The following is a 19,788-nucleotide window of genomic DNA, read 5'->3' on the forward strand; positions in this document are numbered from 1 at the left end:
TTTAATGTTAATTTGCATCAGTTAATCATCTTTAAATTAGATTCCTTCTAGGCTGCTGTCAGGTGTCATTTCAGTTCCAGCTAAGTAATTTCTGTGAAATACGTTTCTCTCTCTGTTGTTGTTAGTTTTAATTTCAGTGCAGATTTGATGCAACACCCTTCCACCCTATTAACCTCCAGTGAATCTGACCGAGTGTCCAGGTAGAGCTCTTCAGGTGTCCACTCCTCGTCACCTTCTGAATCCTGCCCTATCCACGAACACCACAAGTGCCTACACTCCATCGGTGGGTATCCTTTCCTGCTCTCAACCTCCCTACCCCTTCAAATACATGAAGACCCAAAGACTTTGTGGCTTCCTAATCCTTATGATGCGGGAAAATGAATTACAAAATGGTCTTAAACACTCGTCTGCTGACAGCCCTTGTCCTTTTATCCATAAAGCAAAAAGACATCAGCCTTTACTAGCAGCAGTGAAGTCAGCTTAATTAACTTATTACAAGCTCTGCTGACCATGTTGTCCAATGCTAGTGCAGTTAAATTCTAAATCTTATAATGCTGATAGTGCTTATATAACAAAGGGAAAAACTGGTTTCAAATTGTTTCAAATTTGGAGAAACAGCCTACAAGTTCAGTGTCATTCCCCAAAGATAAGTGGGCATGTGAGATGGGAATCAAACCACCGAATCATATAAATAATGGCCAACACTTAAACGTAAAGCATGTTAACTTGACAAATCTTCACAATTGAATTTTTCTTCAAGACAAACTTGACACACATTGTGAGTCGAGGGCGTAATCTAGGAGTTAAAAGTGAAATAATAACGCTTGCCCCTCCCTCCTTACCATCAACTAGGAGCCCTTAAGAAAGGCTCTTTAAATCCTAGTTACGTGTGAAGTTTCAGGGACCAACAGATCAGAATGTGGTTGTTTTGAAAAACCTTTAAATATGGATCTTACTGAGACTTTAGTGTATACAGAGATGGCATCCTGTGTTTACAAAGTCCAGATCTAAGCGACACAACTTCCCATCAGTCGACTTGTGAAGGCACAAAAAGACAAATGGCCGTCTTGAACGATCAGTGCATTTTTATTTTTCCATCACAGTACAAAAATAAATTAAAGTAAGCAGAAACTAAATGAAAAAGTTTCAATTACACGAGAGCTTTTTTGTCTTTTTTCAAAAAGAACATTTTTATTGAACAGCATGGACACCCCTCCCTCACCACAGCGAAGGGAAAACCAAGTCCTGGTACCAGTGTGATCTGCGTTTGCTCCATGTCCATAAGAAAACTGTCACACATTCCTCTGTACAAATAAAATGCCGTCATTCACACGCTCACACAGACACACATTCACGCACACATGCAGCCCTCCAATGCCCCCCCACTCTTTGAACTTCTTTTCCACTGTTTCGTTTTTTTATCTACAAAGTACGCAACAAGATACAGAAAAAAATGACAGAAATCTTTAACTATCACTTGAGTCTTTTTTTTCATATTTAATAAGCTTTTTGAAAGTCTCAAAACAACTACTCAATGATGCAAAGTGGGGAAAAAATGGCACATTTCAAGTGAGTCGGGGCAGGTGGACGGAGAGAAAAGGATTCTCTTTACCCCCAATGCCCGGCTTTTACCTGCCAGAGCAGACGCCCTTTCAAAGACTGTGCCCCCCCACCCCCCTTTGTGTGCCAGTAAAAAGCTAACAAATGAACTTTCCTTTATTGATCTAACTCCAGGATGTGACAATCTGAGCTCCTCATTTCCTCTGACTCACTAACACAGCAGACGAGGAAGCCTTCCACTCTCTTGGAACAACTTAAAAACATGATAGAAGCCTTTCGTTGGCACGCCCTGTCCATTAACACTGCTGAAAAGTCTGCAGAATTTGTCTGTACTGATGATAAGGGAAAACTTTGTTCTAATACATATCTGAATAGAAATACTTAAGTTCCCACAGTGATTGGACGCATTATTAGAGAGAGCAAAAAAGCTGCAGAAAACGAGTCTCCTTGAAGAAGAAAAATAATCACATCTGAATTGTTCTGCATGCTTACTGTTTTGGTTTTAATGGCATCCCTATTCCACACTGCCGCACATCGGTTTAGTCGAGTAGTTTCTTGGAGCGAATATGTGATTAATCCTGATCTGTTGCAGCCCCCCTTCATGAACGAGATGCCGCCTCACATTTGGTTTTACACAGAGGGCGATGCAGATGGATTATCCTCAAGGTAAGCTGTGCTCTTCTGCAGGATGAGTGTCATTGAAAGATTTGTATTCCCTTGGAAAAGATGTGTGTGCTTCCTGTTTGTGATATGTGGGACAGCAGGTTGGATTAGTTCCAGTGTAGCACGATAAAAAGATGTTTATATAGGGGGGGCGTTAGGGTCAGTGTTGGGTTCCTCAAGGTGTCCTTGATGATGTCACTTTGGTGATGATCAGACTAAGAATTGGTTTTGATCTAAGGGCTTTTCAATGACGCATGGATCAATAAATTCCTGCAACATTCATTTGCATAAACCAGATCAATCTTCATTCCCACCAAAGATAAGTGCACCTACACAGCCTCCAAAAAACCTCCTTGTCATGTCCTTCCCTTTGCAAAGTCTCTCCTCTCTCATGTACATTAAATGTGCCTAAATAAATACATAAATGGCAATAAATTAGGTGTCAGTAAGTAGTTATTAGAAGATGAAAAACCACCCCATCAACCACCAGCAGGACAAACAGTTCAGTGTTTCTCAGACTTATGGGGTTCTCATCAAAGATATGGCACTGTTTTTTTTTAAACATTTTCTATGCTGAATCATAAGCACAAATCGAAAACATCATTCCAGAGTGGTTGGAACTCAACCTATCGACAAAAGTACAAAAAGAAGTTCCCTGGTTAAACAAATAGCCTATTTTAGCAAGCATAGCTAAAAAAAAAAAAAAAACTAGTGTCACTTTGTTCACAGCATTCTCTAATGTAGATGCAGTTTTTAAATGAAGTAAAAAGAAGAGATAGAATAATTGATCCTGCCCTACTCCTGGAAAAGAAAAAATTGCATGGCACACGTGCAAAACATTACATTTTCTAAGTAAAAAAAGAACCAAAATGAAAGAAAACTTGTTCCAGAAAAGCAATAAACAAGCCTCCATTGGTGTTAGCCTCTGGGAAGTAAAACATCCATTAACTTTTTTTTTTTTCTAGACGAAAATAAAGTTCTGACCCACAGTACGACCACTCAGTTTGGCCGTACCTCCTCCGGCTGTTGTCCTCTCATCAAAAGTCCCACAATGCAATGCCTCCTTATAGTCCACTTGAATCTTTCCTTGTACAGTAAAAGTCCTGCAAAAACATGGATCCAGCATTAATGGTCGCCGCTGTTCTTTCAGATATGCGTTGCAGCAGAAAACGTCCAGTCGTATCCGTGTTAATGGAGGGGGGACGTTGGTGTTGGCGTTCCAGAGAGAGAGAGCCAGGGTTTGCAGCCGAGGATGCTCGCTCATCCGTGATGCATGAAGAAAAGCCAGTCAGGCGACGGCCCTCGCCCTCCTGCAGTAGGCAGTGCACATCGAATCGTCAAACAGTCAGAAGGTCACCGGTGGGCTGCTGCAGCCTCAGTCCCGTCCACATTCATTGCTGTAGATGTTTGCTCCCTTTTCAAATGTTTTTTTTTTTTTCAGTCTTTTTGTCTGAATGTTTTTGTAAGATTAAATAGATATATATCTGTATGTAAGCAGAGGATCTACCCAAGTCTGGCATTTTTTGTTCATCAGTCAAAAAAAGCTTTCATTCTTAGGTCAAAGATAATCCATCCTGTGCTAGTTTAAAAATAGAATTTGGCCTTAATTGTGACATGTTGTTAAGAGGCAAACAAACGTCGCTTCTCTTTTGAATCTCACCTCCCGTTATTAGGTTAGCAACTGTTTTCAAACACAATGCAAACATTTGCAAAAGATGATGTTATCAGGGAGGCCACTTATCTTAAAACCTGGAACAACTAGCTTTAACTTAGCTCTCCACGTTAGCCTTTAGCTAGCTCAGTCTACTTTCCCAACAGCGTCATTCAGCTGACGCTCTGTCACGTCCTCAGCGTCACATTCAGACGCACAAGATAGGTCTACCTTTACCAGCGTAAAACCTTCTGTAGTGTTCAAACCAACCATATGATAGTTTTGCTAAAATAAGCCGTAATAGGAAGAAAATAGCAACCATAGCAGAACACCTCTGACGTCATTATGTGACGTAAAGGTGCTGCTCGTCAACAGGTAACCCAGGAGACGCCAAAGCAGTGGCCGAAAATGTGCACATTTTGCAACGACGGTAGGAAATCTCCCAAAGGGGGCCCCATCTTACAGCACTCACTCTGGTTGCCCTGTTGAACACTGGGTTGGAGGCCCCCACAATTGTTTGGTTTTTTTGCCTTGGGCCCCAACAAACTGTAGACTCGCCACTGCGTAAAGGGTTAACTTCTGCACCCAAACCGTCCTTATTTGACTTCCTGATAGCCTGTTTTTTTTTTATTCTGATTTTCAACGTAGGCTACTGATGTTATTCTCTTCAAATTAAGTACTTTGATGTTTTTATCCATTCTATCCAACATAATATTAACATTTATTACATTTTGAGTTTCCTGTTTTGATGTTGTTCAAGTCAAATTGTTCTAACTTTTCAGTCGAACTTATATTATTAGTGAGGGACTCTCCTTTTAATCATTAAATTCTCTATCCTCCTGTGCATTTATTCCCCCATTCTGAAGCACTTTGAACTCCTTAAGCCTACATGTAAAGTTGATGATCATCAAGTCTAGCTCTCGAGTTGTTATGAATGACAAATTCTTAACTGTCCACATCTTGCTGCAAATATAAAGCATTACAATTATCCTTTCAAACTTGTCAAAATGCCAGACTGGAGTATGATCCCCCTCCTCCCCTGCCCCCTCTGTGCTCCCCCCTCCCCCTCCCCCTCCCCCCAGCATCCCCTCACCGGTCCAGACCGATGAGCAGGCGGCTCCTCTCCTCCTCCTTCTGGCTCTCGTTCTTCAGGTCCGCGAACACCTGAGTGAAGTAGTGCGGGTCCGAGTTAATCTGCAGCATCTTGGCGCTCATCAGGTTGATGATGGACAGGCAGCGGTCCCAGAAAGTCTCCTTGGAGCTCTCCACCAGGAAGGGCTTGAGCGGGTAGGAGATCTCGTTGCCCATGTAAGAGTAAGACAGGTAGAGGCAGGTGAGCAGCACGGCCTGCAGCTCGTGCTCCGTGGCCACCTCGGAGGAGACCACGTCGCGGCAAAGCATGTAGACGAAGACCACGTTAGCGGGTGTGATGAAGCCCTGGTCCTGCCAGCCCTGGAGGAGCAGGGAGCGGTCCACGCTGCGCAGCCACAGCACCGGATCAGTCGGTGACAGGTGTTTGAGCCGGTAACAGCGCCGGCACAGGAACTCCCCGAGGCAGCGCAGCAGCTCACTGGTGGAGGCCTGCACGATAACTCTCTTTGGGGTCCCGGGGGCCACGTTGGAGTTGGTGAGAGGGGCCTTTTTCACGGACGACACCGTGTTGTTGGAGTTCTTTGTGAGAGCTGGGGTGCTCTGGTCTTGGGTGAAGGTGGAGAGGTTGGCGCATGACTGCGACTTCTTCAGGTTCTCGTTGTTCAGCTGAGTGACATTATTCTGGTAGTTGGCGTTGGGCTGCACCTTCTTGGAGCCTTTCTTCTTCGCCGACACCGCTACAATCCGTTTCCATGGCAGCACGTTGATGAGCGAGTGGCGCTTCAGGTTCTTGTCTTTGGCGTTCTTGCTGTTCTGGACGGCGGTGTAGTGACCCACCGTGGCGGGTCCATCCTCGAACAGAGCCGCCTTCCTGTAGCTGGGGGACAAAGACAGCACGGTTCCCATGGTGACGGTGAGGGGACGTCCAGGGGCTTCAGCCGCACTGGGTAAGAGGAGCGTCTACCAGAGAGGGTCCTGAGGGGTCTAAGCGCCTCGATGCTTCTGGGAGCTGGGGGGTCCCGGGCTACAGGCTGCAGCTGGGCATCTAAAACCGAGGAGATGGTGTCCTTTGTACGGTCTCTGCTGGATGTCAGAGCTGCGTCTGCTGGAGGCAGAAAAAAATCCAAATTAATCAGCGAAGGATCAATTTTACCTTTTCATTATCAAGTACACAACATGTTTTTGATTTTGATATGAAATCCATCATCATCCAGCTTTCATCAGATAACATCACTGTTATCAGTTCTGAACGTGTGCTCATTTGATTGTACCTCAGGCTTATTAGCAGCATTGATCTGACTCGGTAAGTGCTGGAATGGATCAGTCTTTAGCTCCTGCTAATGAATTCAAGCTGCAGATCCTCCAAGCAGCATATACCATCAATCAATGCTAACATTAAGGACATATTAGTGTGATATTGTGCTAAAAATAGATTACATTAATCTGCAGGAGAGTAAAGTGCATAAAGGGAAAAAAAAATCAAATGTGTGATTGTGCATCAGCAATTCAAAGGAACACTGCACCACATTTGATATAAATGGAACCTATATTGTTAATTCATTAATATTTCACATTGAGAGATCCATATTTTATGGGCAATGGCCGACCAATGAACCACGCGCCATCCCTCTCTCAGTAAAATGGAAGGCAGAAACGTAAACACCTTAATAACAGGTGAAGGTCGAGGCAATGCAGATGGGATTGGGCTCATTAAAAAAACACATTCAAGGTCATACCGGTTACCGTGAATACAAAAATAGATCAGCAAAGAGATATACGTGATCCTTTCTTTGCACGACATGTTTTCGCCCTCACTGCGGTACATCTCTGCATTTAGAGAGACAGGCGATGGCTCGGCTTGCGCAGGATTCAGGCTGCTGGATCCCTTCATTCCTTCACCCCTCTTTATCAGTCTCATTCATCAGTTGTGGGGAAATTCCAAAGCAGCGGCTTTAATGTGACTTAAGGGGAATAAATTAAAGCATGCAGGGGGGGTTTTGGCTGTGAGGAGGAGTTGTGCACATCGGGTGCTCTCCGTGGTGCTGAAACTGAGCGTCTGCGTCGAAATAGAACGATGGGCGTAAACGGCGGTGGCTTAAAACATAGAAAATCATCATCATTACCCTCTGATCTGTTCTTATATAGTCCATTGTTTAATCTGTATCTTCAATTCCGCATACACTTCGATTTATTTTTTCTTGATTTCCCAATTAGATATAGCTGCGTATTTTCTATTTTCAAGTTCGAGGATGCACAAATCTCTTATCATATAGAGTCCTGCATTTCAAGCCCACATATGTTGAAAAGTGAAGCAACTCACCAGATCTCCTGCCCAATGAGAATTCAAAATCTAGATGCAACGGTGATGTCCCTCGTCTAGATCCTTGGTTTCCTCACAAAACGCGATAAAAAAAACCATCAAACCATCGCGTAGAATACCAATGCAACAAAGAAGATAATCCAAGTCCGAGTCAAAAATAAACAGAAGCGAGCTGATGATGAGCACGCCTTGAGTCTGCGGTGCGCAGACGATGGCAGGCAGTTTTGGAATGGATGCTGGGATGAAGATGTGCTCCTTGGTCCTCTCGGCCGTGAGATGCGGATGCTGCGAGAGCTCAGGGCTGATGTTGTGTTGTGTCACTGACTGTGTGAGGGGTGGTTGACGCAAAGGCGGTGGTGGGGCGCCGCTCTGTGCTCTGTGCCGGGAAACTACTCCGCCTATAGCCACACATAGCAGGCATGCATGTAAACTGAACCTAGTGAACTCAATGCACAGTTGTCTTCATAACACCACCAATCAGCAGTCATATAAGCACTACGTATGTGTGTAGTATGTCGGCTTTGCAGGATCTATAGGAAGATAAACCTTTCTATTAAGTTTCCTATTTAAACCATGTGAAGGCAAGAGCCACCTCAACAACGTGGCTTTTAGGTTTTTATTTAGTATTGTAATATTTAATGGCAATATCATAACAAATACTCATTTTTTTCAGTTCTCTGGTGGGGGCGTGTCTGTGGTACCCCTCTTTGATTTATGGTAGGCAGATTGCATCATTTATTTTCATTTGGACAGATATTGCTGTTTTATTCTGCATTGAGTATCAGCCAGTCATCAATATAATAGAGATTACGCTTATGGACTGCAGAAACAAGACTATTCCTGCATAAATGATAGGCTATTATTACCAATTTTTCCACCTTATCTTTCCAATTTTTTAAATATTTATACATTTTTATTTTCTTAATTAGAAATATTCAGACTGGCATGTGGTTTAACATTGTCTAACCCTATTGTAGTAAAACACTGCTTCAGCCGTCTTTGTGTTAATGCTTATTTACTTTGTATTTAATATTATATTGTGTTTTTTTACTCATATTGTGTGTTTGGACAACCTGCTGCTGTAACGCCACAATTTCCCAGTTTGGGATCAATAAAGTAATTCTATTCTATTCTTATTTAAAGCAGTTATACATTTATTTGACCATTATGTCCATCTTTGTGCTCATAAAATTGATTCCTCCTTTTATTTTAACTTACGTTGTGGATATTCTTTAAAATAAAAATCTTATTGTTTCTCGTTATCAAATTAAATGCGGTAGGAAAAGAAGATTCTGATAATGTTTACGTTTTACGACCTCTTTTCTGATATGACTACGTCTCCCATAGTGCACTGCCACCACCGTGACGTCACATACGCTAAGCAACGTAGCCCCCCCCCTCCCTCCCGCCGCCGCACGTAAAGTTTTTCATTCAAGGCAGCATTTTGAATAAGGAAGATGGCGGCTGCAGCAGTGGTTGAGTTTCAGAGAGCCCAGTCTCTCATTAGCACGGACCGCAACGCCTCTATCGATATCCTCCATTCAATAGGTAGGTGTTCCGGGGACGGCGGTGACTCCTCTCGCCGCTGTTATTCGGCCATAACTCTGTAAACTAAGCGGAGAGGTTAGCATGCTAAGCTAGTGGCGAGAGCCGGTTTGTGTGCCGTGCTGACTCACTGTACAACTGATGCTATTAGCCTGTTAGCGCCGCTGCTAACCAACTGCACAGGCCTCAGTTTGTATTATGGAGCAGTTCACCGAAATGTTGCGATTTAGTCGGTACGTTTTTGTCTTTTCCTGTTGCGTCATTAACAGTTTCCAACCTTAACCCGTTGTTTAACCCGTGTCACCTTTAGCTCCGCTGTGGCTAACGTCATTAGCTTGTTGTCAGTCTGATCAACACAGAGGGGGAAGGCAGAGTTCTGACAGAGACTCGAACTCACAACCTTCTGTTGTTATGGGTTTTTTTTAAGGGATGTGTTCGACTGAGCGTTGAGCTCGAGTTCACTTGGGTTGTTATTGTTGTGTTATTGTAGACTGTGGTGCTGTAGTGGGCTGTAAACAGTTTATATATGTCCTGTAGGGATGTCCTCAAACTGCCTTGTCACAGTCCACTAGCTGCCGGGATGTTCTGCAACTCTGTTTACTCAAATGTTAATGTTGCTGCAAGCAAAACAGAGATTCAGACACGTTCACAACGAAAAAGAAAGGAACAGAACTTGTTTTAATAACGTGTCTGCATAGCTATGGAGATAAATACATTAGAGGCATAGGGCCCTTTTAATAAGATAAGATATACTTTATACATCCCAGCAGGGAAATGTAGGCAGCATACATACAAACACACAACACATATATAAACACAACAAAACACATATATACATACAAACACACAACACAACACATATATACATACAAACACACAACACATATATACATACAAACACACAACACATATATACATACAAACACATATATACATATATATCCCACCCATACAGGAAAACATGAGCCCACAATACAGTTTGATATATGATATATGTAGCTCAGGCTCAAGTTTAAATGTCTTCTGTCCTCACTTAAAGGGGAGTCGTTATAAAGTGCAATAGCAGTAGGTAAAAAAAAGTATTTTTAAATCTTCTAATTCTAGATAGAATAGAATTACTTTATTGATCCCAAACTGGGAAATTGTGGCGTCACAGCAGCAGGTTATCCAAACACACAATATGAGTAAAAAACACAATGTTATCAAATCTGAACACAATATAATATTAAATACAAAGTAAATAAGCACTAAAACTATCAAAACTAAGAATGTGAATATATACAACCAGGATTTAATTTAGCATTACTAGTCTCAAATAGGAGGATTAAATATGGAAGATTAAATGTAAATGCAAAAACAGAGTCGTAAATGGACAGTATTGACATAAGATAAAGTGCATAAGCTGGTTTATTTGTCAAAACATGCAGATACACCAAACTAATTAAAGAAACTGGTCTTTAATTTGGATTTCGCACAAAGATGCTTAATCAAGAGAAGACACAATGACTGATTCTTGCACAAGTTAACAGCATTGAGCATGGTACTGTTTACACATCACTTTGCCGTCATAAAGAAAAGTAATTACACTAAATCAAAGTGAAAGCAAAGAAGCAGCAGTAGCTCAGTCTGTAGGGACTTGGGTTAGGAACCAGAGGGTCGCCGGTTCAAGTCCCAGTGCGGACCAAATATGGAAGTTGGTCTGGTAGCTGGAGAGATGCGAGATCACTTCCAGAGCACTGCCAAGGTGCCCTTGAGCAAGGCACCAAACCCCCTACCCACCACCAGCTCAGGAGCGCCTGCCGGGGGTCACTCTGACATTTTTTCATGTGTGTATACTTCAGCCTATGTGTGTGTTGCATGACTTACAGAGTGTAAAAACAGAATAAAGTAAATCTTAAGGTGGATGGGCAGAGACGATGACTAGTGTGTGCATTGATTTTTTTTTACATTAAGTTAGAGAGACGTTTTATTTGTACAAGAAGTGGATTCAAAAAAGAAGCAATGCGGACATCACAATTCCTTTCCTTTTAGTGGATGCCTTTGTTTTGTGAATAACAACTTTTGATGCATCAATATATTTGGGCATTTCACTCTTTGTCAGACATGTTAAGATATTATTAATAATCACATTGAGCCTTGGAGTTTTGCAAACAGTATTTTTTTCTTTTTTAAGTTCTTAGTTGAACAATAGATTAATCTAACCAGTAGTTGCATCATTAGTTTTGAGAAAGGTGTACGAACCCAGTTTTGAATTATATTGAGATAATGTGAAGGAAACAGATAATCTGAAATCAAGAATCATATGTGTTAACTTCTTGTTGGTCTTTCTGAAACAGTGCGGAGAGATGTCCAAGAGAACGATGAGGAGGCTGTCAGGGTTAAAGAACAGAGCATCCTGGAGCTGGGGACACTCCTGGCCAAAACCGGTCAGGCCGCAGGTAATGATTGTACCTTTTAGCTTGTCCCGTGATTAACCTTATGGTTCTAGTCATTTTGCTTTATGACTCCTCTTTGAAATATTTGTTTTCATGTTCTCTATTGTTGCTGTCTCCAGAACTCGGGGGTCTGCTGAAATTTGTCCGACCTTTCCTGATTTCCATCAGCAAGGCCAAGGCGGCCCGACTTGTTCGCTCTTTACTGGACCTCTTTCTTGATATGGAGGCAGCAACAGGGCAGGAGGTCGAGCTGTGTCTTGAGTGCATTGAGTGGGCCAAGACCGAAAAGAGAACCTTTCTCCGACAGGCTCTAGAGGTAAGATAAAATAAATACAAGACTGCTATTAAATTGTATAATGTGAACTCATCCAAAAAAACTGGTTTTCTGAAAAGCATTGCAACAAAATCACGTCTGTGTAGGTTCTCAGTCATCCTGGTCAAGGTACATTTTGAAGCTTGATTCAAAGGCAGTTAGACTTGGAAGGCCTTTCGCAAGAGAGGGGCAACATCTTCAAGATTTTAAACCAAGTCCAGTCGCCTTTGGATCAAGCTTCCAATTCAACATAATCATGCTTCACCACTAGAAGCCTGCATTAGGGGACGTTTTTTCTTTCCACCACCGCAACTCTGTCATATGAAAAAAGGTCATGTGTGCCCGCGACGAAAACTGCAATATAAACCTGGATATTGTTCTAATATAAAGGCTTGAAATAAAATATAAACCCATCCAATTTGTATCATGAGCACCAAGACAAGGGCTGCAAATGAGGACTTTAAGGTCACTGAGTTTGCAAAGGTTATCAAAGGCCTTTGTGACCGCTTACACACGATACAGTTTAAGGCAGTTAAATATGTGTTCCTTTTTTTACCCCTGGTTAGAGCAGACATATATAACTATTTATGATTAATGATAGCAAAATAAAAGTGAAATCCCCAAACAGAAGCTTCAGCTTGTATGGAAGAAGATCATATTTTAACACCTTCTGGCTGATGGAGTGGGAGACGCTGCGATTTCAGGCAGATTGTGGAGGAGCATTAGGTTGTCAGCGATAAGATCCATAACAACACTACTGTGCAGCAGTACTTTGTGATACAAACCAATCGAAAACAGGACGCTTGATAACCATGATTAAGCAAATTTGTCAAGTTTGCCAGCGTAGAATGACAGGCGGAGACGCTAATTCATCTTAACGTATCATGCCATGCTATGATGACATCATCCTGCTACTGCAGCCAAAATGGGCTTTGTGGCCAATCAACTCCCAGCAGGTTCAAACTTACAGCCAGGAATATCTGCAGGTTTTGGCTGAACTACAAAATACAGGATCAGCAAGATTTTGTGTTAGGAAAAATAAGAAAACAATAAAATGGCTGGTAGGAAGCTGAGATGCCGATGCACTTGCAACAGGCTGCGGTTTGCTTCAGGCCTCTCATTATGAACTATGTGAGAGGAGTAAAACAAAGGATAGAGGGCTTTGTTTATATCTCTATGTGTTTATAATCAACTCAGGCTGAGGAACACAGGAGTGCTTATGTACAGAGACGTTTTTATTATTATCTTGAGTTTCCAAAATAGAACGATGTTTAGAATAAAAACAAACTCATTCTTGTTTGATTAATTTTTTTAAATGTTTATTTTGGGGTTTTTGAAGCCTTTAATTTCAAGATAGGAAAGTGGATAGAGTCAGAAATCTGAGACAGTGAGTGGGGAATGAGATGCAGGAAAGGAGCCACAGGTCTGATTCAAACGTAGGCCGCTTGCTTGGAGGTTTTGAGCCTCCGTACATGGGGCGCGCACTAACCACCGGGCTACTGGCGCCCCCTCATTTCATTCATTTTGATAGAACATCTAGCACCTACTGTATACTCATAATCTGACTTTATTCTGGAGATTTCACATTTATTCAATCGGAAAAAAGTTTTCATTGATCCAAAATAATGGTGCCAGTACTGTTCATAACTGAGGTATAAAATTTGATGTTGTTTTGATAGCTTGTATAGTTAGTACTAGCTTTGTTACCACAATGACATAAGATTTATGTTTATAATATATTTTATATTTAATTTTGACATTACCACCTTCCTCTAAAAATGCAAAACCTTCCTGCCTTTTCATACCTATGCCTTGATACTCCTGTGGTTTGGAGGAGCTGAAACATGCCACCACATTTAATTATGCAAAGATGTGTGTTTGTCATCCCCCTGAAGATATAAATCAAACATTTCCACTCAAACTTTGACAAAACACATGTTAGCTAACCGCTGAACAAAGTGTAATGTAGCTTCAGGATGCTGTGTTTAAAGCAAAACGATTATGACTCAAATGTGTGGTGATGCTTCATCTTTGAGAACAGCTGGTTCATCTACTCTTTCTTGAAATTTCTGTTACAAACATGTCTAGGAAATGTACAAAATGTCAAATGTAGCATGTTCTCCCACAAAGTGTGCGAGTGGCATTTCAAGATGCTTTTTACCCACAAACTGCTTCACAACAACTGACATTTTAAAACACTACGACTTACTTACTTAAAGGTTTTTACTCCATCAGATGTCACTCAAGGACATACAGCAGGTACATACTGTCTGTACCTGAATCCAGTTTAATCCCATTTAAGGACTCTTCTTTTCACATAAATATCTTTGGAGTCCAAAATGTCCCTGAAACTTTGCATGATTAAAACAAAGCACCAAAAGAAGCTGATACAAGACATCTCTCGCTCTCTCTCTCTCTCTCTCTCTCTCTCTCTCTCCCTTGCTCTCTCTCTCCCTTGCTCTCTCTTTCTCTCTCAGTATTTTGTTGCCAATAATTAAATGCAAGACCAATGATATAATGTGACTTATCCAGTCTTGATTTTTTTACTGAATCTTTTCAGAAAGTCTGGGTATAAATTAAAAAATGATTCATTGTAACACCAGCAAAATGTTTGGTACTTGTACTTTCTAGGCCTTAGAAATATTGGCAATGATACATTTATTAGAAAATGAAAGAATTGGTCAAGCAACTGTGCAAAAAGCCTGAAACAGAGAGCCATGGCTGTTCTTTCTAACACTGAACCGTTCAAAGTAAAGGTGGCTGATGTGTTTTCACTCCTGTAATCCTGACAGTTTAATGTCTTCCTGGTCCATGAAACATGTTTCAGCATTTGTACACAGCAACAGATTGGCACAGCACAGCTGCTCTCTGGTTCTCTACTAACACTTTCTTTTCTTTCAGGCACGACTGATCTCACTCTATTTTGACACCAAACGATACCAGGAGGCGTTGGCACTTGGTGAGTGTTTGGTCGATTGCAGCATCTATCTTCTTCTTCAGTGACTTCACAAAAAAAGAGCAGACATTGCTTTTGGCTCTGACTTGTTCAACAGACATGCAGCCCATAAAGAGGGTTTCTAGTCTTCTAAGATGCACTAAAACTTTCAAAATATCAGTTTTATTGTTGCAATCTTATGCCCCTGTGGTGTGACAAGTATTGAAGTTTGCATTTTTATTAAAAACTCTCTGTATTTATTAAGCAGTCAGACTTGTTTGTCCCTAAAAATGAAGTAATGTAAATCCCCCCCGTAACTGTTTTCTTGGTGTTGTACAAAGTTCTTGCAAAAGTTACTTAAACGCTCAATCATTTTCTGCTCCCCCGTCAGGCACCCAGTTGCTCCAGGAGCTAAAAAAGATGGATGACAAAGCTCTTCTTGTGGAGGTTCAGCTGCTTGAAAGTAAGACCTACCACGCTCTCAGCAACCTGCCCAAGGCCCGCGCAGCCCTCACCTCCGCCAGGACCACCGCCAACGGCATCTACTGTCCTCCGAAGCTCCAGGCAGCTCTGGACATGCAGTCAGGTGAGGCGTGTTTGCTTTTCTCAACTTCACAAGCAAAGCTGAAGTGGCCCAGATTTTGTCTGCAAGGAGGCAATAACTGGAAGTTGCAAAAGACCTGCTTAAATATAGAGGGTTCTAATCAACGGACAGGTGCAACGTATATCAGTCACATCAGGATTATTTAATAAAGCCAACCAGAACCAATATTCTGCTTTTTGTTTGAAGAAAAATGTGATAATCCTTGTTTTTATGACAAGACAATCTTTGATGTCACCACTGGGGGGCGCAAGGCAGTCTGAAAAATGTGTGCCCAACTGAAATCCCAAGCAGTTTCTTAATATTTATTTAGATAACAAAGGTGCTTTTTCTTGTGTTTTTTTGTGTGTGAATTAATTAATGATAACTGTATTTGGATTTATACAGTTATTAGATGTTCATGGTTGTCACATGATCCACTGCTGAAGCTTCAGGAAGTATTACCATAACACTTAAAGTTTAGATCTGACTCTATCCACTGTCCTATCTCTGAAATGACGACATAAAAAGCCCCCAAATAATCACAAAATAAGTAGGCTTGTCCCTTTATGGCTGTTACAGTGTGTTGTCATACACTGTTTATACACCATTAACATAAATTTCCCACTGCCCCCGGGATTCTTTTCTACAATTATACACTTAAAATATTTTTACCAGACAGCAGTGGTTATAAAACACTGAAGTTTGAATTTTTTTTGTTAAAGTCCCTTATCAATGTAAAAAAATATATAACTTAAAACTGACAGTGTCTCTCTCAACTGTGTTTTGAACATATATTTGGTCTTCTTTTGAGTGCCTTGGCTTTTGTTTTTGTACTGATAACCATCACAAAGTTGCACAGTTGGTTCTAAACAAGTTGGACGTCTCGATAGTATCATGGTTTGTTTATGACATTAAAACTCACAGTGAACTTGAAACAGAGAGCCATCTTCTGCTTCTTAAATTAATAAAATTGTGACATGGACTCAACACATTGTTATAACATTTCCCAAACATTAGCTGCTGCAGAGTCCATCTTGAGCATAGCAAGCTCCTCCAGTTTTTGTTGATATTTCACATTTCCAGGTGACTGACTGAGCGGTTTGTTTTGACTGTAGATGGTTTATCTATCATGCTGTGCTTTTCAGGGATCATCCACGCAGCAGAGGAGAAGGACTGGAAGACGGCTTACTCCTACTTCTTTGAGGCGTTTGAGGGCTACGATTCCATCGACCACCCCAGAGCCATCACAGCACTCAAATACATGCTTCTGTGCAAAATTGTTCTCAACCTGTGAGTGCTGCTTAAAACTCTTTTTAACTGCTGTCACATTCATACAAGACTGTACCAAGTCCATGCATCCGCATATTAACGTTCATTATTTATTCACTTCTGGTGATTTGTCTGTTTCAGACCCGAGGAGGTTCAAGCTCTGATCAGCGGTAAACTGGCTCTACGACATGCCGGCAGACAGGTACACACCAGATACATTGTTCTCGTAACAGACTGGGGAAACCAGCAACGTTTTAATCGTATCATATGGTTTATTTTTGACTGGATTTTCATCCAGTCATTAAACGTTGGGAGCAGAGAGTGGGGGGATGACAAGCAGCAAAGGGCCGGGGTCAGATTCAAACCCACAGCCGCTGTGAAGAGGACTATAGTCTCAGTACATGGGGCGCGCAACACAACCGCTAGTCCATCCTGCGCCCCCTGAGCTGTCTTTCTTTACATACATTTTATTCATTAACATTTTGATTTTACAATACAGAAGTACAGACAGAAAGGGACAAAAACAAGAAAACATGAGGACTGTAGTGGCCTCTGTAAATGGGGCGCGCGTCATAACTGCTATGCTATCTGACGCCCCAGATCATGTTGTTTTAACCATTTCATAAAACAGGGAGGGGAAGCGGATTTCCAAGTCTTGAGCATTGTTCAAGAAATAACTTTCTCTGTACTTTCTCACACTGTTTGTTGGACTGAGTTGTTGCATTTCGCTCGTTTCTTAAGAATGACATTTAGATTTTCTTATCTTATCCATTCAGACAGATGCACTGAAATGTGTCGCCCAGGCAAGCAAGAACAGATCATTAGCAGACTTTGAAAAGGTAAGAATCCTTTTTAGTCCAAAAAGGGCAAACTTTACATTTTGAATGTGCTTCCTCACATTTGGCTGTTTTTGAGTTGTTCTAAGTCTTGAGTGTTTCCTCTTCCAGGCCCTAACAGAGTACAAAGCAGAGCTGAGGGACGACCCCATCATCAACACCCACCTGGCCAAGCTGTACGACAGCCTGCTGGAACAAAACCTCATCCGGGTTATTGAACCATTTTCCAGAGTACAGGTAAGGAGGAGCTACAACTATAATGTTTTACTCCATATCTAAATTTAATTTGTAACCTCGTTTTAAATCTTCACATTTGCTGGTTCGTCTGGGCTGTCTTTATTTGCTAAAAACTGATGTTCACTTTACATAGCAACCTCTACCATCAGTGTGTGAATGTGGAGGTGTGACCTTAGGTGTAAAAGCACTTTGAGTAGTCAAAAGATTAGAAAAGCACGAGACAAGCTCAAGTCCATTTTACTATTTACCATTTTGTATTATTATAATGTTTTTAATCTGACAGCCCCAAATCTACCTGTGCCACTTATATTCCAGGTTACAGTAATTCCACTATTTAAAGAGTATTACTTGCAGTTCTTTGCCTGATTATAATCTTAAATAACAGTGAATTCTGGTGGATTGTTTTTGTATTCTGGGCTGTCATGGCGGTCTACTACAGCTTGTTCCTCGTCATTTTAAGAAGGGATATTTATTATTTGAGGTTCTGTGTTTAATTTGCCTCTCCTTCTGTTTACAGATAGAACACGTATCAGGTCTAATAAAACTGTCAAAGGTCTGTATCTTTTCAGTAAAATGTCTAATCCTGAGATTTGTTTTTGTAAATGTTAAAATGTGTCTTATTCATTATCTTTATCTCTTTCAGGGAGATGTTGAGAGGAAATTATCACAGATGATTCTGGACAAAAAGTTTCACGGTAATGAGAAAACGTCTTGTTTCTTCAAAGTGAATATCAGACCAGATGTCTTCAGTGTACAGATTATATATGTGTGTGTTTCTCTCTCGATGTGCTGCAGGAATCCTCGACCAAGGAGAAGGCGTGTTGATCATATTTGAAGAACCCCCGGTGGACAAAACATACGGAGCAGCCTTGGAAACAATTCAGAACATGAGCAAAGTCGTGGATTCACTTTACAACAAAGCCAAGAAGCTGACATAGGTAAATAGAATTAAAAAAAGAAGACATGGCTGCTTTGCTCTTGTTTTAATTCATCACTAAATGTCATCGTCTTTCATCCTCAGAGCAGATTACCACGGCTGTGCGATGGAGGAACTGTGTGTGTTTGACCAGCGTGTGTAACATTTTAAGAAGGGGATAAGGGAGAGCAACAAAGAGTCCCACAAACTGCAACAAACAGGATTCCCCCATCAAACTCCCCCCGTCTCCCCCAAATGGACAATGTCATCACTTCTTTTGTCTGTTCTTTTCACCCCCCCTCCCCTTCCCCTCTTTACTTTTGATATCTCTTCAGGATTCTGTATAACACTCAGCGGCCAAATCAGGCCATCAGGGAATATTGTACAACCACAATAAAAAAAAAAAAAAAGATGAAAAGGTTTAAGAATACATATATGTTTATATCTGCTATAAGGTTGGGCTTTCTGAGCCTTAAAGCTGACTCCACTGCAACCTCACAGGTGCAACATTGACCTCTGCAGCCTCACGCTCTGCTACCACATGTGTACGCAGACACGAGGCTCTCCTCTTCTTCTTCTTCATGACTTTCAGAAGCACACTGTTATGTTTTTGGAAGGTTGGGATACTCCTTTTAGGATTCTGAATTTTTGTCAACGAGCTCCCTCTAGCTTTTTATTTGTCCCCCCCCCCCCTCCTCCTCACCATATCAATGCCAACAGTTAAGTACCCTCTGTATTTCAGATCTGTATTAAACTCACTTTATTTGTTTTTGGTTTTGTGTTTTTGTTTAAACAAAAAAAAAGAATAAGAAAGAATCAGATGGTTGCCACATGTCTGCCCGCCCCGCTTGTGTCGGTTCATGGAACAGACAGGTTTGCCATTTCACCACTAGTGCCACTTTTTCGGCGCTTCAGATTGCCTCACTGTTTGAGTGCAATATGAGATCTGAGGGTGGAGGTGGAGATGTTTTCATCATCGCCTCTGAGCGTCTGCGAGTTATCCCTGAGTGAGCATTTCTTCATTGTTAGTTCCTAGCACTAGTGTGGTATGCTAGCAACCAAACAATTTGTATGGTTTTGATTTGGTTTTTGATTATTTTATTTTTTTTCTGTTTGTTTTTTTCTCTTATAAAAGACATTTTCAAAATAAATATTTTGTATTTTAATGTTTTTTGTCTTGTCTCTTGCAACAACCACAAAAAAAAAATGCTCATGGTAATTTAACATGGTAACTGTGTCTGCGGCCACTCAGCTGTGATATTTAATGTACAGTTAAATGGTGAGACGACAGGGTTTAAATGTTGCAAAAGTGTCTTTGAAATACACTGGGAAGGATGGGACCATGACCAAGAAAGTGTGTACATTAGTGGAAGTAGACTGGGTCAAAGATCACCACACTGGAAATATAAAAGTTGACGCCATAATCACTGAAT

At 41.3% G+C, this 19,788-nt stretch overlaps 2 protein-coding genes across 4 annotated transcripts; one reads left to right on the forward strand and one right to left on the reverse strand.

The window, feature by feature from the left end:
• Window positions 1–1,067: 1,067 nt before the first annotated feature.
• Window positions 1,068–8,075, reverse strand: cdk5r1b (cyclin dependent kinase 5, regulatory subunit 1b (p35)). Of its 2 annotated transcripts, none has more exons than XM_020644983.3 (2): window positions 7,287–8,075; window positions 1,068–6,068 (listed from the first exon to the last, which is right to left on the reverse strand). In XM_020644983.3, the coding sequence occupies exon 2, from the start codon at window positions 5,870–5,872 to the stop codon at window positions 4,964–4,966; it is 909 nt and encodes a 302-aa protein (XP_020500639.1). In that variant the 5' UTR covers window positions 5,873–6,068; window positions 7,287–8,075; the 3' UTR covers window positions 1,068–4,963. The 2 variants fall into 2 exon arrangements, with proteins under 2 accessions (XP_020500639.1, XP_020500638.1); XM_020644982.3 differs by having other exon boundaries at window positions 1,068–6,071.
• Window positions 8,076–8,692: 617 nt separating this feature from the next.
• psmd11b (proteasome 26S subunit, non-ATPase 11b) lies at window positions 8,693–19,521 on the forward strand. 2 transcript variants are annotated; one of them, XM_020644962.3, is made up of 13 exons: window positions 8,693–8,834; window positions 11,168–11,269; window positions 11,386–11,582; window positions 14,481–14,538; window positions 14,906–15,100; window positions 16,243–16,387; window positions 16,508–16,568; window positions 17,143–17,205; window positions 17,314–17,439; window positions 17,957–17,992; window positions 18,083–18,134; window positions 18,235–18,377; window positions 18,461–19,521. In XM_020644962.3, the coding sequence occupies exons 1-12, from the start codon at window positions 8,744–8,746 to the stop codon at window positions 18,375–18,377; spliced, it is 1,269 nt and encodes a 422-aa protein (XP_020500618.2). In that variant the 5' UTR covers window positions 8,693–8,743; the 3' UTR covers window positions 18,461–19,521. The 2 variants fall into 2 exon arrangements, with proteins under 2 accessions (XP_020500618.2, XP_065805915.1); XM_065949843.1 differs by having other exon boundaries at window positions 18,466–19,521.
• Window positions 19,522–19,788: the final 267 nt, after the last annotated feature.

The sequence above is a fragment of the Labrus bergylta genome, chromosome 21, assembly GCF_963930695.1.
Source record: "Labrus bergylta chromosome 21, fLabBer1.1, whole genome shotgun sequence".
NCBI lineage: Eukaryota > Metazoa > Chordata > Actinopteri > Labriformes > Labridae > Labrus > Labrus bergylta.

Coding starts and splice junctions, on each gene's coding strand:
- cdk5r1b (XM_020644983.3), bottom strand. CDS start 5,872: ATGGGAACCGTGCTGTCTTTGTCCCCCAGCTACAGGAAGGCGGCTCTG.
- psmd11b (XM_020644962.3), top strand. CDS start 8,744: ATGGCGGCTGCAGCAGTGGTTGAGTTTCAGAGAGCCCAGTCTCTCATT. Junction 11,583..14,480: donor TTCTCCGACAGGCTCTAGAG/GTAAGATAAAAT, acceptor CTTTTCTTTCAG/GCACGACTGATCTCACTCTA. Junction 18,135..18,234: donor TCTGGACAAAAAGTTTCACG/GTAATGAGAAAA, acceptor GATGTGCTGCAG/GAATCCTCGACCAAGGAGAA.